Source organism: Anopheles cruzii, chromosome 2 (genome assembly GCF_943734635.1).
Source record: "Anopheles cruzii chromosome 2, idAnoCruzAS_RS32_06, whole genome shotgun sequence".
NCBI lineage: Eukaryota > Metazoa > Arthropoda > Insecta > Diptera > Culicidae > Anopheles > Anopheles cruzii.
This window is the reverse complement of record NC_069144.1, coordinates 13,672,589-13,690,429: the sequence shown is the minus strand read 5'-3', so window position 1 is coordinate 13,690,429 and position 17,841 is coordinate 13,672,589. Positions and strand designations below refer to the sequence as shown.

The window sequence follows — 17,841 nt, the reverse complement described above, 5'->3', positions numbered from 1 at the left end:
CTGCATAACGGTTGCCCCGGCAATCGAACAAAGTTAAGACTTTTACAAGGACCTCTCGCCGGAACGAAGAGAGACTGCACCCCTTTTGTTCGATTGCCAATTGGAAATTGTGCTTGTGTGCTGTTGCATAATGGCACCCTGAAAAAAGACAAGACTGGCCAATAATGTTTCACCAACACACGACCTCCTCGAGGCTTGGAGGGCAAGAAATGAAGTACCGGGCCTTGTGCCGGGGGGTGTGATCGGAGAACGTTGGCACGAAATGAAATATGCAAGCCAATTTAAACGAGTGCGTACTGGCCCCCTGATGTACTGTGGCCCTCTCCGAAGGTCATGTTCGACCTCCTTCAGCCGGCTCCGGCTAGTAATTGGGTACTGGGGCAGCGTGTTTTCTTCGTCTGCTCTCCAATACCACACGATCGGCCACACTCGAGCTTGTAAACGAGTTTCCTTCACCCCTTCAATCGGCTACCGATATCCAATAAATGCATGTCGGCAAAACGCAACATAACGGGTTACGGGTCAGTCTCATTCCGTCGATCGAAACCCTGCTTACTGCTTCCCAGCAGCTTCTAAAACATTTGCCAAAAAGGGAACCGTTTCTTGTTGAATTAGCATCAGGGTCATCAGAGGCAGCGTGTGCCTGTAATTTCATAAATTCACTATCAAAATAATACCGTTTAGCCCTCAGCGAGGGAGGATAATTATGAAATTATGCAGCTTTTTTCTTTCTCTCTGTGGTGCGCGGCGTTGTAATGCTTAGAGCATAATAAAACCCCATTTTGCACCATTTTGCGCGTGCGAAGCAACAAAAAGTTAATGGAACAGCCTTCAAAAAATTCAACGAAACGCCGGGACCCTTCAAACAACTCTAACCATCACCGACCGGGGACGGGGACTATCACTGTGCGCTGGAAAAGGCGGCCCGAACCACCGAAAACATAACGGGGGCCCACCACAAACGTATGCACACGGGAACGAGCGAAAACGGAGACTTCTTCTAGAGATCTCTGGCAAACTCGGCAGTCATCAGGCAGGGAGATGGCATCCGCGGTGCGGTGTACGCCACTCAATTATGCATTCGTAATTAACGAAAGGAAACTTCACATCAACGACGGCCATCGCCGATTATGCGCTGGCCGGCCCTGCCTCTCACAGCGAAATCCGGCGTTTGACGAGATTGGCGGCCACTCCAAAATGGCCACTTTCCACAATTAGCGCGGGCCCGCCCGCTGGGGTACACGATGTTAATTATTGGCATCCTCGCCACGCCACGGAAATATGTCGCACCGACAGCGAAAGCCGCCGATGGATGGTCGATCGTAAAATAGCGGCATAACGAGTGCTCAAGTGATTATTAAATGGCCGCGACCGATTCTGTCGTTAGAATCCCCACTCGTTTAACTTTCCACTCGCGGCACACGGTACTTTATGTGAGGATTATGTTGGATAGCTTCTTACAGCCGTAGAGAGCATAAGTAACGCATCGATCGATCGGGCGGGCGCAGCTAAAATGAAACGCACTGCAGCATGGCACTGTCACACGGCGAATCCCTGAGAACGAATCAAAAATTATGATTGACATGTTCGACGCGGATCTTCGCCATCGGAACGCCACTTCTACTCAGCAATTCAATCAGAAGAGCAAATCGCACCACCAGAAACATCAAGATGTCTTGAAGGTTCTTGAAGGTTCGCTCCCAGCCCAGACACCGAAGCGAACGGGACGAAAAACGGGTTCGACCAAGGACCAAGATTGGTTCCCACTCCGGCGCACGAAAACTTGAACGGATTTCCGTTCAGCAGACAATTGCTGCGCTGGCGCTGACGATGATGACGCCCCGTTCGGAGCATTTCCAGACCAGCGCCGAGACCAGCGACCGGCTCCAGCGAGGCGCGGCGCCAATAATCAGCATCGATGTACTCTCCGTTTTCACTCTTCAATGCCGCGCCCGCCTCCCCTCCCCTCAGATGCTGGCCACCGAGAGTGAAAAGCCGCCGCTCGATGCTAAATTCATTTTCCCCCTTTCCGGACCGGATACACGGGCGCGTGGCCGAAGGGGTGTTGATGTGAAAACTATCGCTCGGCCGCGCGAGCGAGTGAAACGCGAAGAAAATCGTGCGAATTCCGCCACGACCACGCCGGGATGGGAACCACACATTTTATGGAGAAAAGCTTACTAAATGAAATGGAGCGAGAGCGAGAAAGAAGAATGGCAGCTCCAGCAACCCTCGCCTCGGGAGTTCCCTTTGGGCGGAGAGGATCCGCTGTGGGCAGGTGTTTGGGAAAAACACGAAAATTTCCTACCCATCCCCCGACAAGATCAAACCCTCGGGGAACGATCGCGCGCGATCGTCTAGGGCGGCGTTCATTTCCCTTTCTGGCCACCGGGGCGGTGTGTTTGTATCGGTCATATACTAATCAAAACGCAGACCTGGGGCGCTTTTGCGCGGCGAATAAAATTTGGGACGGTTCGAGACGGATAGAAAGTGTGTGGATGGGCGGCTCCCAATCGTAAAGCTGGTGAAAGGTGCAAAAAACAACCGCAGGGCGCTTCTCACGAGCCACATCTTATTTTAGTTGGCCCCGAGGCCCTACCCCGATGGCCGAAATTTCACCCAAAGAAGAAAGTTCGCGGATTACAACACCTAGTCTAATAAAAAAAGGGCAAATGGGAAACAGAATGTCGATCGAGCGCCACACTAAGGCATTCAGATACAACGCGCGATAACGCATCGATTGGTTAAAAATAAAATAATCCTGAAACATAAAACATACTCACGGCTGCTGTCTGCAATTTTCTGTAAAAAAAAATACTTGAAACCAAAGATGGACAGCGGACGACAGGACGGCCGTGTTTTCTTTCCAGCAACATTTCTTTCGCCCCATATTTCGCTTCGAACTGTCCCGCAGGACACACGGTGGCCGCGAGTGTAATTACTATTCCTGTGATCCCTGGCCCGAATGAGCAGAGAACCCGTTAGAATATCAGCAGCTCCCGCCCCGGGGGCGAGAACCCATAAGATACCCTCCGGGGGGAATATGCAAAGGCTCAAAGCACTCACACAAGCCCAAAGGTATGTTATGTTTCGTCCCATGCTCATTACTATGCTGTGCCCGTCGTGTGCGCTTTCAACACAACGGAGCAGAGAGAACCTAGAGCCTCGTGTCTCGCGAAGCTCGTTGATTGACTCCTTAGCCCACCTTGTATTCCACTCTAATAAAGTTAGCAACTCCAGGGCTTCAGGACCGCCGAAAGCGATTCGTTACCACCGGAAGACCGGCAGAAGCAGAAAGCAAACCAAGCAGCCAGCGCCAAGAGATGATCACGAATTAAAGATCCACCGCGCACAAGTGATTAATCACTCGCTATTGTTTTCCTCTCGATTCTCCACCAGTCTTTCATTAACAAACACTTCGGGACCCGAGGCGAGGCCTTCCATTCTTGTTTTCACCACGAGAAACACACCACCTTGGGAGAACCCGTGGACCCCGCACCGGCGTCAAGTTTGTCATTTCGTCCCTTGTCGTCCCTTGTTTTCTTTCACATCTCGTTGGTTCGCACGGACTTTGCGGGCTGTCCCCTCGCAGCAACCCAAAACAACGCAAACGTCAAATTCGTATAAATTATAATTATCCGCTTCGATGATGGTACGACCTCCTAACATCGGCGGTTCGCCGTATATTATCAGGTGTACAAATAGAAAACCGCCGTTTTCCCATAGGCGGTGCTAGCAGCAGCAAATTAAACGATAAAAATATGCAAAACCCTGGCAATGACAGTTGAGGCATCTGTCAACAACTCCACAAAATCTCGTTTGTTTATTTTCACTCTGCTTTGTGTTATTCATGTGCGAACATGGCGCAATTTGAGCCGAACGAGAGCCATTTGCGGGAAGTGTTGCCTTTTGCGTTTCATGCTAAAAAAAATGCAGCTAAAGCGCATCGAATGATAGTAGAAGTTTATGGTGAAGCCTGCATTAGTGAAAGAACGTGTCAGGAGTTGTTTTGCAAGTTCAAAAACAGCGATTATGACGTGCAAGACAAGGAGCGTCCCGGACCGGTGAAAAAGTTTGAACATGCCGAATTGAAAACTTTACTGGAAGAAGATGCTTGTCGAACGCAACAGGAACTTGCAGACTTATTGGGCGTGACGCAACAAGCAATATCGCATCGGCTAAAAGCCCTAGAAATGATCCATAAACTAGGATACTGGGTGCCGCATGAGTTGAAGCCGAGGGACATCGAACGGCGCGTTTGCATTTGCGAGCAACTCCTTAAACTGCAAAAAAGAAAAGGTTTTTACATCGCATCGTGGCCGGGGATGAAAAGTGGATACACTATGATAACCCAAAGCGTAAAAAATCGTGGGGGCTTCCCGGCCATGCATCAACATCTACAGCTAAACCGAACATTCATGGCTCGAAGCTGATGCTCTGTATTTGGTGGGACCAGCTCGGCGTTGTCTATTACGAACTATTGCAACCAGGCGAAACCATTACAGGAGCCCTGTATTGGACACAACTAATGCGGCTGAGTCGAGCGTTGAAGGAAAAACGGCGTCAATATTCAGAAAGACACGACAAAGTTATCCTTCTTCACGACAACGCTCGACCACATGTTACCAAAGTCGTGAAAACATACCTGGAAACATTAAAATGGCACATACTACTCCCCCGCCGTACTCTCCAGACATCGCCCCGTCAGACTACTATTTATTCCGATTGATAACGCATGACCTGGCCGAGCAGCGCTTCCGTTCTTTCGAGGACATCAAAAATCGGATCGATGAATGGATCGCGTCGAAAGATGGAAAATTTTTCCGACGAGGAATTAAAAAGCTGCCAAAATTGTGGGAAAAAGTTGTGGCTAACAATGGCAATTACTTTGAAGAATGAGTTTGTAAAGAGTTTTTTTCAATTAAGCCTCAAATCATGAGAAAAAACGGCGGTTTTCTATTTGTACACCTGATATTATAATTATTAACTACGGTTCTCCATCTGTGGTCGGCGTCATCTGCCCTTCCCTATCAGCTGCCAACTTTTGAGCAATTGCAACTCTACCTCTCGAAGACGGAAAAGCGGATCGCACGCGCTATCCTTTCTTCGTTTTGAGAGTAAATGACGGTCCATTTCCGTCTGGTCTGGATGGAATTGGTCCAAAAGCTATTGGATGGGAGCTATACATACACAAACATTGAACATCACCTAACTACAGTCTACGAACGAATATGCACAATATGTGGTGTGTGTCCGAACGACACGCGCATACACGAATGTTAGCCACAATGGACAACACACGCAGGGGACACGCAGGGGAGCTCGTGGGAGTGAGTATTCAAGCGACAGTCTTGCAAAGGTGGCAGGTCTTACGATTACTAAGCTCTAAGTTAACAAGGCGGTAGCCGACGTACACTAAAACCAAACAACGATAACACGCACAGCCCAGCCCGGCCCGGGCACGGGCCCGATCCGGCCCTCAGAAGATCCCGCACCGCTTCTGCAGTGGCTTGCGCTTCACCGATGGCCTCGCCAGGGTGATCGTGTTGCTGGCGGCTTTCGACTGGAACGTCGGACTAAAGGCACTGATCGTCGGCTGGCTAATCGGGGCCGACTGGCTGTACTGTTGCTTCATCTGCTGGTGGCACTTGGTCGCCAGGTACCGGAACACGGTCGCCACGTTCACGTCCTCCTTCACCGACGTCCGGATCAGCCGGCAGCCGAGCGCGTGGGCCAGCGCTTCCGCCTCGTCGAACGACACCACGGCCTGATCCATCAGGTCGATCTTGTTCTGGACTAGCACGGTCGGTATCTCGCTGCACTCGTTCTCCACCTTCACCTTCCACTCGCGGATCGCCTCGAACGACGCCCGGTCGGTGGTGCTGAACGTGAGCACGCACGCCTGCGCCCCCCGATAGTACGCCTTCGTGATCGCGTCGAACTCCTCCTGGCCGGCCGTGTCCCACAGCATGATCCGGATGTCCTCGCCGTCGATCTCGATCTGCCGCTCGAGAAAGTCCACCCCGATCGTCTTCTTGTAGTCCTTCGTGTAGATGCCCTTGCAGTACCGCTGGACCATCGACGTTTTGCCGACGCCCCCGTTCCCGACCACGATCACCTTCAGCGCTATCTCGAGCTCCTCCTCCAACATTCTGACAATTTCGTTGTGGTTCGTTCGTATTATCGCCACACGCTAGCGATCACCGAGCGTGATCCTCGTCCGCTCCTCGGGGCAGCAACGAGAGTTCCCTCCTGGTTCGAGTTAGAGTATCCTTTGCGGGACTCTAAAGCGTGTCTCATAGCGCTCGTCGCTAGCGATTACATTGGTCCAGACCAAACCGGGTTCGCCCGGGATCCGGGATCCTCACGGGCAACGAAAGCGTGCTGTTCTACACAGATATTAGCCACATAGGGACATTACAACGCGCACACACACAGACAACACACAGGACTAACACAGAAAGCAAAACGGGAAATGGGATGCGTAAATGAGGCGTCTCTACACTCAAGTCGGTTGTGGAGCTTGTGGTGCCTCTAGTGTCTGTCTCGATAGCTTTAAGATCGTCTTGTGCGTAACGGTCTGCTTGTGGGTCACAACAGCAAAGTCTACCAGTCGTCTAGCCCTCTTCCGTACAACCTGCAAATTTTAAACACAACACAAATTATTCATTGCGGCCGGTGGTGGGTCTGGTGAGGTGAGTAAACGTAGAGTGTGTGTTGAGGAAGATTTAGAAGATTTAGTATGTACACGAGATTAGACTACTCTCTACGGGCGGGATTATAGGACACTACACAGCGACAAGCAATAACTCACAGAGTCTATGTACAGAGGTTTGTCGAAAACTAATCAATACTTTATGCGAGGTGCTAGTGTGCTGCAGTCCTGTAATTTTCTTCTGTTTTCCCACGTCTACTTCTTCGCTAAGCGAACGGAACGGAAGGTTTTGATCAATCGCAAGCGGTAATCGTCGGCAGCATAAATAAAGAATCGCTTCCCAGTGCCTGCTGCATCCGACGCGGGTCGTTTGCAACGTTCAGGTGCAGCAATCGATGGAAAGACGACGGCAAAAGAGGTCCTGCTCCGGTCTAACGATGCATGAAACAAAACAACGGTTCACATAACATTTGCATATTATGTGGAAAAACAACTAAACGCTACCGAAGAACACAGCCAACGACACTCCAATCGGTGCCCTCGGTTACGTCGGGCGGGCGATGGTCACAGATTTATGTGTGTGGCGGTATTTTCTCAAGCGATAAGCACAACCGATTTGACTAGAATTTTAATGAAACACCCCGCACTTGGGCGACACACAGGAATTATCCTGCGACTTTGGACGACTTCGAGGGAACGGATGGCCCCCTCCCGCTGATTACGTGCAGCGCCAGTAGACGGGAAAATTGATCGAAAGAATTGATTTGGCGGAATGCATAAATCATAAGCCGCTGACTGTGACTTTCTTCGCCTACCGTCGTCATCGTCGAGCACAACACAGAGCGTGTAACAACGACCCCACGGCCCCCGGGAGGGTGGGGGAGGGGGGGGGGGGGGTGTGCCATATGACATGCGGCTCGCACTCCATTTTCCACTTCATCCCAGCAACCGGCGGAGATGATTATAATGGCTGACTAACCACAAGCCCCCGGACACACCCCATTCCCGCACACCACATGTCGCACGCGCGCCCTCCCGAACGGAGGGTTCCGTTTTGAAGAGTTTTGAATAAATTCCAACCACAGCACAACCCTGGAGGCCAAGGAGGCCAAATTTGATTTGCTAATCTCGTGCCCCGAATGGCAAATTGTGCAATTAACCGCTTCCTGCGCCTGCATCGCCGATAGACAACCGATCGCGACGCGAGGTACGGTCCAATCCCGTTCGTAGGTTAAGTTGAAGGTACAAGCAACAAGCGTGACGTAACCTTCATAACGTTTCCGTATATATTAAATTTTAATAAAACACTTTCTACTTTAAATACTTGAAAGGACAATGAGACAATAATTTTGCGTCGCCCCCGTGACACTGCATGACAGCTGTCAAAAGGGGATTTGAAAAACGAAAACGGAAAGTGGACGTTAAAACTGCGCTCTCTGGCGTTGGAAATTGGATAGCACATGGTTGGACACGGGACGGGATAGCGCGTACGCCACACGTCATCAGCACCGGGTGGGACACACCCATGAGACATCTGACGCTGTGCAGTTCTCACAGACGGCCCCCTGGTCTCCCGGCCGTCGTGTACTTTCCCGTAGATCATCGCACCAACCAAGACACGGTACCATCCCGCCCAGCTGTAACTAACTGACGGCGGTGGCGGTGGCAGCAGCAGCAGCATCATCAGCGTCAATCCCGTCCATCATAACACCGCCGCCGCCGCCGGTCGCTGTCGTCGCGAAATGGTTTTCTTCGGTTTCTTCGCAGCCGCCAGCCCCAAGGAACGCCTGGGGTAGTGGGGTTTCTGGCCGCCGATGGCAAGGAAAATATACTACTTATCTTCTTCCACCGAGAAGCGGTCTTCCAACGCAAGACAAAGCGACGGGACAAAGTGCTGCTCGGAATTGGATGATTTTGTTTTCAACATTGTTTAGCATCGCCCCTTACGCGGGGATGCATTGCGCGTGGTTGCATACGGGGGGTGGTCCCGGAGGGCGGCACAGAAAGTGCAGCAAGTCTGAGAAACACACGACACGGTTTTCGACAGCAAAAAAGCGGTCTTGAGAGCATGCAAACACCTTCCAGTCACGAAATGGCCCAAGGCGCGACCAAATTGGGGATCTCTAATTAAACTGCCTCCCAAGCCGCGATTGGCGGAGTGAAGATGATGTGAATCATATGCATCAAGTACGTGGCCCCCCGTACGAGATTATAATTTATTTGCTAAATATGGAGAACCGTAATGAGACTGGCGAGTCATAATTGGGTCGGCCGGTTGCTAGGTTTCTCTGCGGCAATAAAGTGGTGTATCGTAAGGCGCAAACATTTATATGCAAAGCTGAGCCGCATTTTCTTCTCAACCAACAAATGGAAAAGATGATCTAAAAGACTTTACTAGAAAACTGGGTGTAGGTATTAAAGTTCCAAAGCGTTGATTCCAAAACGAATCAACGAACTGATCTAATTAAATCTAAATGTAAAGGACGACACGACACGACTTACCGTGGCCCCGTGGAACCAGCGGGGTGGAAAATAAGTACCCAAAGATTGCAGACTTCCGTCTGTGTGTTGTTGTTGCACATAAAAAGTAAAAATCTAACCCGACCAGGATGATTAATCGAAAAGAACGTCCCGACGGCCCTCGGTTCCGAGTGCCATTTTCTCGAATTCTTCCGAGCATCCGCGGACCGCTTCCTTTGACTGGCATCTTCGAGCGGCAAATTGCACCCAGACACCAGTGCACGTGCACCCAACACGGATAAACACGGACCCCCGGGAGACGATGCTCGGTGCCAATTGACGGCGGCGCGTCGACTCAGCGACATCCGCCGCCGCCTGTCAACATGACGGATGAAGTCAAGTTCAATGGCACTGCTCAAGGAAAGCCGCCACCAGGGTTTGTTTCTTTTTCTGTGCGCAAAATTTTATCACCTTTTGCAGACACAACACACACACACTATTTCGGGCGCAGAGAACTCCGACCGCTTCGGGAGCCGGAGAGGTTCGCCGATTCCGGTTTTATGATTGGGGCTCCGGCAAAGAAAGATGCTTCCCGATCGCCCCAACCGCAGGTCTCTCCTTTTGCATGATGGCGATAATGATCGTCGTTACCTTCCGAGAGAAGGAATGCTGTGACGGACACGCCATGTGGCATTATGCTGGCGTTAGGAACAGTCCACATGCCACATCGAAGGCTCTCTTGGTCGCCTGGTCGAAGTAAATCAACAGTCTCTCGGCAACGGGTCGACCGTAGCCGAGGCAAATGCCGATTTTACCGGAATGATAGCGATTTTAGGAGTAGGTCACCCAGCCAGGGACGGTGCAAGCATTCGCCCAACAACTTAGTCTTACGCCATGTTTGCTCCACAGAGACAACAAAAGTTCTCTCCCGTGGCTTACCCCCATCATCATCATCAACGTCGGGTAATGAAATTAGCTAAAAGCTTCGCCCCAACAATTGGTTCACCAGAGCGCCGATTCGTCCGTCGTAATTCGAAAGATTTGTTCACTTTTCCTTCGCCACAAGTCAAGCACCATAAACTGCTGGCTTCGTTTTCGTTTTTGATCGAACACCCGGCCCGCATGCCGCGTGGGGCAACAACCAAAAGCATCGTGTAACGCATGTTATAATTTCATTTCCTTTTTGATTAAAAATCGAATCTTTTCGTCGCGGTTTTTCTGCGGCCGACCGGCTGCGTGCGAAATATTGCTTGCGCCGGTTCCTCCCGGCCAGAGAGATCGTTCCGTGGCAGTTCCGTGGCCAACCAACAAAGAGCGGCAAGAGGAAAAACTGCAACGAATCCGTTCCCGGCAGCATCGTTTCTTCGCCGCCTTTTCGTGTTCCCGGAGGCTGAGCCCGCGTCCGCGGGGCCGGGGCTAAGAAACTTCCTCCCCAGGGAAAACCTCCAACAAGAGAATGGAAAAAGGAAGTTCGCACAGCGGTCGTCGCGCGGTCCGCAAAAGCCACACCACACTACTAATTATCTTCCATTCGCAACGTGTTTTCGTCTCCCAAAAAACCCCCGAACGGCGAAACCAGAACGGACAAAGATACGGTCCGATCCCGGCAAGTTTCTTTTACAAAGTTTCCGCAGAAACATTTCGACAACCTTCGTGCCACGACCTCACTTTAAACCGCCTCAAAGAAACCCCCATTCTTCATGGTCCTGTCTGCTGCTCGCCGTGGCCGCGATTATTTTGCAACAGTTCGTGTACGCATCGCGCGGCCGGCAATTTCTGTGTACCTCTCCTTTATGCTGCACGAAGCACATTATGCTACCGATAGCTGGGCACCCGAACCAGCGACCGACAGCCGGTGTGCTGCGCGAAACTTTACTGCGTCAATCCGCAAGGACCCGCGGTGCCTCTGTCGATGGCTTCTGCACAGACAGACGAAGAGTTGTCAAGTAATTCGATAGTGGAAATTTAATCCCCGACCCGGCGCGCGGACCTCCGCCGGACCTTTTACAGTTCGTAAATTGTATCGGAAAACAGATTGCAATCGCACGGACGGACGGACGGACGGCACGGACCGATCCTTCCTTCACAGATCCGTTTGATGGCGTGCGCGCATTTAGTATTCAAATCAGACGTCCGTGAGCGTAACAAATTATACGAACTTTTTGGTACGCTTCTCGTGTGTTCGGTTATTGGAAAATTCGAAGCCCACTCTAGTTTACAGATCTCAACTTCTGGAGATAACGGACGAAGTGCCCGCTCTTAATTGATCAGCATTATTACTGCGGAGCGCACGGGGGAATGATAATGATGAGCTGAACGATGTACACCCGAGCTATGGTACAGCTCAAGCCGTTCGAGCAACAAAGTATTACTCGGCGAACAATCGGCAAGGAAAGGGCCTTCGGATCGGGCTTCGAATCAATCGGTCGTGTAGTGGGAATGAACAACAATCGCAAACGCGGGTGCAGTAATGACCACCGTGACGTCTGAAGTGGATCGAGGCTCTGCTGCAAACGAGCTGAGCATGACCACGAAGCCCGCTTCACGCCCGAGCTGCTGCTGCTCCACGACCGTCTTCAAAGGTCGTGGACACTGGTGAGCAAACAAAACGGCGCGAGACGGAGGAGATCGAGAACATCGCCATAATCATCTTCATTAACCGACTCAGCTTCTTCATTAATCATTCTGCCGGGCCAAAACCTACATTGTTGCTCGAGTCCTGAACGGCCTCCGAAACATGCCCGGGGGAACAGACAGGTTGTTGAGTGCTCCAGAGATGAGAATCTCAAGCTCTCCTCTCGCCGAGAGCTAGCTCATTAAACCCGGAATGGATTATGTTAAGCTATTCCACGAATTCTTCAAATGCGCAGTATGCAGCCCAGTGTCTGCGCTCAAATCTGTTGATGCTATCGAAATACATTCATTGGCCGGTGTGCAATTTGTTCGGCACATCGGTGTGAAAAGATCTGCTCCCCGATCGGGTCGTGTCGCGATTCTGGGTGAGAAGAGGGGCACCATTATTAATGAAGGAAGTTGTAAAGTGCACATCACACGACAGGAATTTGAAAAATTTCACAGAAACAAGGTTCGCTGCGGATGGAACAAGTCTTCCAGTTCCGGGGACGGCGGGGCCGTTGATAAACACCTATAACCATGCTAATGAAGCATCCAGAGATACACTCATTAGCAAATGAATCATTTTCCCACACACACACACACCCGATTCCCGAGGACGGGCGGCACACACGGTGGGAAGCATAAGAGTCGCGTATTTAGTTGTTGTTGAATTTTCGTCTCCAATTTTGAGTGCCTCCTACAACACAACCAACCACTATCGACACATCAGCAGCAGCGGAGGCGCAGTCATTTGATGAAAGTTACGGGGGCGCCTCAGTGCCTCAACAAGCCAACATCAACCATCAGAGCGCGCCCGGATCGGTGTGGAAAACTTCCTCGTCTTGGTGCGGTCGGAAAAGCCCCGGGATCCGGGCTCTTATCAAACGGCGCACAATGGAATGTGAAAGAAAGTTGAACGATTACATCTCGGGCTGTCCGGAGTTCGGCACGGCATCGATGTGTGTGGTGGAGAAGCTAAGGCTTTTTCGATTGTTTCATCTCAGGGTCCACCTTCTCCGAGAGCTCGCAGTAGTTGTGAACCGAGTCAGTAATTGTGGTCTTAAGTTGAATTAAACTTTCTATCGAAAGTCTCCATTTTATCTTGAATGGATAGCGCCTTCGACGTAAATCGTATCGGCAAAATGGGCAGCTTAAGAGACATGTAGGAGATTCTTTGGCAATGGATGGATTCGATGCGGAATAGGAATACTGCAGGCCAAGCCATGAATGTATATAATTGTATGAATACAATTAAATCTCAAAATAAATCAAATTGACATTGAAGTTAGTCAATTATTATTAAATACTATTTTTTTCTTTCCTCACTTAGACAAATCATCCTTGCGATAACGATAACGAAGATTTGAACATAATCCAAAGAACAGTGGTGGAGAAGGCTCAGTCGAAGGGATGGATTGTGTACTAAGAAGCGAAAATTTTCGCGTGCTGCCAAAACCATCGTTTAGAATGCATTCTGGAACGTGTCTATCCCGGGCCGGAGCCTAGGTGCTCGCTGCTCCACACATCAAGGCAAGGTGTTACACATCGCCAAATTTGTATGCCGTCAGCTCGGTTCGCTCCATCCCAAACAAACCTGCCATTATCCTCGTGGCGGCTCTCATAAGTCTCGTTATTATAGCACGCGCAAAGCATGAGAAGCATCGTCTGAGAACCATACCATCACTGTAAGAAGATTGCACCTTCATATCTCTTTGCCGGCAGTGTGCCGTTCAGAGTCCAAAGAAACCATCCTTTATCGGTACGCGAAAAAAAAACGATGAAAACATTGCCCCAAGAAAAGATGCATCGTGTCGGTGCAAATTGATATCACTTTACGCGAAATGATTACGCGGTGGCGGCGGCGGCGACGACGACGATCCGTCTGTCTGACGGTGACTTAATGGCTGGCCCCCCGCCACACAGCACACGTATCCCCGAATTCTGACAGCCCTTCGCGGGCAGAAAGGTGGACTTTGAGATGTGATCCGGTTGCGTGAAGGGGGCGACAGGCAGGGAACCCTCAATTTGGTCCGGGAAATCTGCTGCCATCTCCACGCGAAGATTAGTGGCCACGATAAACGCATTTCGACATGATTGATGCCCGTTTAAAAGGGCTGACTCCGGTGCTCCGGTGTGTTCCCGTATATTTTCCTTTTTTGGTGGCGCCCATAAATGGTGTCGTCGTTCCCGTCGATCGAAGCGTAATCATTACTGTTCACGTCGTTCAATATTTATCTACCCGCCGCCCGCCTTTGCTTTGTTTACTTCGCCCACCGAACGATCTTATCTGTTCTGTTTCGTAGAAAATGCTGTTTGCTTGAAGCCAAATTGGTTTGTAAAAATAGGGCTTCTGCTAATTTGTTCTAGCTACCAGTGCTAGGGCCAATCTGTACTGATTTTCCTTCATCTCCTCTTCGGAGAAGTGCCACTTTGTTCGTTGAAATTTTCCAATGCCAACCTCTTGGAAAGCGTCCAATTAATATAAGCGTATTGCTCACGTATGTTTTAGCTTTCCATCGTTATTAGCTAGCTTTTCCACCATTGCGTCACACGCGAATTGCGCAGCAAATCGTCCTCGAAGGGAACACGCGCGGGCACATTGCGTTCGAAACTATGGCCCATTCTCTCCGTTTCATTATTCATGTTTTGGTCCTGGAACGTATGAGACACACGCTACGATACGCAGTAAGGACGTCATCCCCCAGCTTTGCGCTTTATGGTCCACGTGTCCACGGCACGATCAGAAAAAAGCAAACTGCGTGTAAATACGTCACCAATCAACCGACTGATAAGATTAGGGCCAGGTCGTCCTTTTGGAGCTTTGCCACGCACACCAAACCGGCCACAGAACGTAGGTCACGGGCCCAATTTACAAACTTAATTTCACCTGCGTGACGCGTGTTGTTTTGTCAATCCACCGGAAACCGCTCGAATATTTACGCTTCGCCCTATTGCCACACAATCCGTCGTCGTCGAGAGATGTTAGATCGATCGGGATCGATTCTGGGCATTGAATCAGTAAAAATTGAATCGCAAAGCCTAGCCGAATATGTTGCGTTTCTCGTTTACAGCTTCACCGCGAACGGCCACGATGGCATTTTGCGACTAAATATTCAATTACCAGCGTCTCCGGGCGGTTTGGCAGACTGATTTAAGGGGCCTGTCGCGGCTTCGGCCTGAAACATCGCCAAAGAGACCCCAACAAAACGGGTGACCTTCGCACGCCCAAACATTCGCCTGGTGGCGTGAATCAATCGATCAAACAGAATCCCCAGCTCCCGGTTTCCACTGGTTTGCGCGAGGTCCGCGTGTCCTGATTTTCCAGACGAGATCATCCAACACGCTTGTCACCCGGCCTCGGGCCAATATCCTTAAAATACAAGCCAACCAGCCGCCGCCCGCCGCCGCTTGACTTGACCTTCTTTTCGACTTTTTGGGGCCAATATTCACCCCGCTGCGGGACCGAAGTCTGGAAAAAGAATGACAAACGCCGGAACACCGGTGCCGTGCGATTTGATTTGCAATCGAACGGGAAAATTGGCCCGGTTTTCGAAGTTTTCGAGGTTTCGGGTGACTCGTTTTCGCTGTCCTTGCTCGAGAAGCCGATTGAAAAGCGAACGTTCACGAGATCCACACCGTAACGAAGGAGTTTTTTGTTATGAAGAATGCAAAGCGGCTTTTCCTAACACACTTGCTCCCTATGAAAAATGAAACTTCCGGTAGTTCCTCTCTTCAGAGATGATGCAGGGGTAGTAGTAAAATGATAGTTTGCCATTTAATGTCTGCAGCGCATTTCATTAGCGGCACCTCGTTGAAAGGCCGGGGAAAAGTCTGGGAAAAAATGCTTGCCGTTGAATAAATCATGCTCACCTATCGGCCCACGCGCCGCGGCCGCGGGGAACTCCCAAACAATCCACCCAAACGGCCTTCACAACCAACCAGCTTGGTGGTGGCGCCAATCGTCTCCGCGCCACCCCCGGGGGAAATTAATGGGGAAATTTCCACCTCGGGTTTACCTTGATTTTCCTCTCCCTGATGATGGTGGTTGGAAAATGCCCCACCAACGGGGCGTGCGAAATATCGCCCCACAAAATGAAAACACCAACCGACGGTCCCGGACAGGAAGCTGCCCCAAAAAAAGCAGACCTGGGGCACGTTCGTTCCGTGTTGGTCATGTTTTGGTTTTCCCAGCACGTGAACCGCAGGCCAACAACACACACTGGCCAATCAATTGCGAGCACACACACACTCAAAGCATTGGCACTGGTTCGTTGTTGGATCAGAGTTGGATTAAATTTTCATAACCTCAACAATCGCGCACGAAGTAGAAGCATCGGCAGCGGGAAATTCGATTGGAAAACCGGAATGATGCATGCAACGCAAAAGCCGGGAAACCCGGGACCGGAATGCAAAATGCTGTGAACGCTGCGGGGCCTTGTGCTATCCCTTTTTCCTTGCTTCGTGTGCCGAAGACGTTATTGGCCTTGCGCCTTGAAATTTTCACGGTCACATGTGAGAGCACACACACACACACGGACGGGCGCGCAACCCGCATACGGAACAGCTGTTTTGGCTTTGGCCCGAAAACGGGGAAACGGGGAAAGGATTTTCATTTCGCCACCATCACGAAATCACACGGAACAGCCAAGTGCCAAGTGGATCGACCCGGTGGTCGAGAGCTGGTTGGCACCCCGAATCCCGGTGTTTATTTTTTCAATATTTTTCCGCACCACGTGGTGGCTTTTATTTCGGTTACGTATTTTCGGGGGAAACGACACGCTAAATCTCAGCTGTGATGAATCTGACGCCTTATGACACTGGTGGCGTGGGGCCAGCACAAACATGGTTATATTAAAATGCTCCTCACGATCGCAAATTGTTTTCCGTTCGGTAGCGAAACAGTGACCAGCAGAATTTAAATAAAAAAAGGAAGTGGCATTCTTATGAAAACTCCCAAAACTTTTCGAGGCTTTCACACGAAGAAACACGGAAACGGAGGAGGACAAAGAATGACCAGAGTGAGCAGCAATTGAAACCCAACCCAGTACGAATGCGAAGCCCTTTGGAAAGGTTAGTCCGAGCCCATTCCGAGGCACCCAAAGGTGAGAAGATGGAAATCGGGGGGAGGTTCGCAAAAACGGTTCCCGCCGACCTTCTGGGCACACACCGGGCGCTGCTTTTAACAAACCAAACATCAAAAACCATAAAACAAAGATACAGGTGATCCCTACGGGAGACGCTGGACCAGGTTAACAAATGGAAAATATAGACCAACACCCACCCTGAGGGGGGAAGGGAGTTAAGAGGAGGAATTCGCGCGCATGGCGAGAGCATTTTCATATCATAATCATAAAACAAAGCTACCAAACACCAATCAAAGAGAGACCCCAACCGTTATTAAGGAGAGAGAGGGAGAAGAATACCCGAGTGACTAGAAAAAAACGCAAACTGTTGGCAAAAGTCTAATTTTCCATCCCCGTACCTGTTTGGGTTGAATTTCCACGGCCAGCAACGCCGGGCAACTTCGCCGGGCCGCAGCAACTTCCTGGGGCCGTGCGATATTTCCTCGGGGCTGATTTTCCACGGAACATCCGGGTTCGGACAGTGTGCGTGCGTGTGTTTTCACCAACACCACCACCAAGACCGGACCACGAAGCCGGCTAAACGATGATGATGATGATGATGACGGTGGTGGTTGGATTACGTGACGATGACGACAGCTCTGCCGTGGATTAACTGTTGCGTTTTCGGGCCACGGTCAAGCGCACCAAAAAGCCGGGGTGCGCACACAATAAAAAATAAAGCACACAAACACCGCAAAATACGCACTACCGAAGAACTTGCCGCACACAGACCCACACACACACACACAGACAGGCAAACACCTCCTCGCTACACCTGAAGCCAAGAAAGCAGAAAAAAGGTGGGCTTGGTAAGATATAAAACACTCGAGACAGTCGTAATATGCTCGGTCCGCCGCGATCGTGTGCGATCGCCGATGGAGGGGACGGAAAAGCCACAGAAATGGGCGATTGAGAGTTGAAATGGAAATGGAAAACCCCAAGGCAAAGAAAACCGGAGCATTTCCACGCGTTTAACTCGCACACTTC

The 17,841-nt window shown here is 50.6% G+C and overlaps 2 protein-coding genes across 2 annotated transcripts in view; both read right to left on the bottom strand.

Annotated features, from left to right (window-relative positions):
• The window catches only part of LOC128268597 (protein yippee-like), a 43,657-nt gene extending 26,333 nt beyond the window's left edge, over positions 1–17,324 (bottom strand). The window contains exon 1 of the mRNA XM_053005726.1: positions 17,214–17,324. The gene's annotated coding sequence lies outside the window, so the exon portion shown is untranslated. The remainder of the gene's footprint in view (positions 1–17,213) is intronic.
• On the bottom strand, positions 5,336–6,203 carry LOC128268596 (ras-related protein Rab-23). The gene has a single exon (XM_053005724.1). It carries the CDS (start codon positions 6,149–6,151, stop codon positions 5,480–5,482), a length of 672 nt encoding a protein of 223 aa, XP_052861684.1. The 5' UTR covers positions 6,152–6,203; the 3' UTR covers positions 5,336–5,479.
• Positions 17,325–17,841: the final 517 nt, after the last annotated feature.

What these genes read in the sequence shown, in the direction of transcription:
- LOC128268596 (XM_053005724.1), bottom strand. Translation starts at nt 6,151, where the DNA reads ATGTTGGAGGAGGAGCTCGAGATAGCGCTGAAGGTGATCGTGGTCGGG.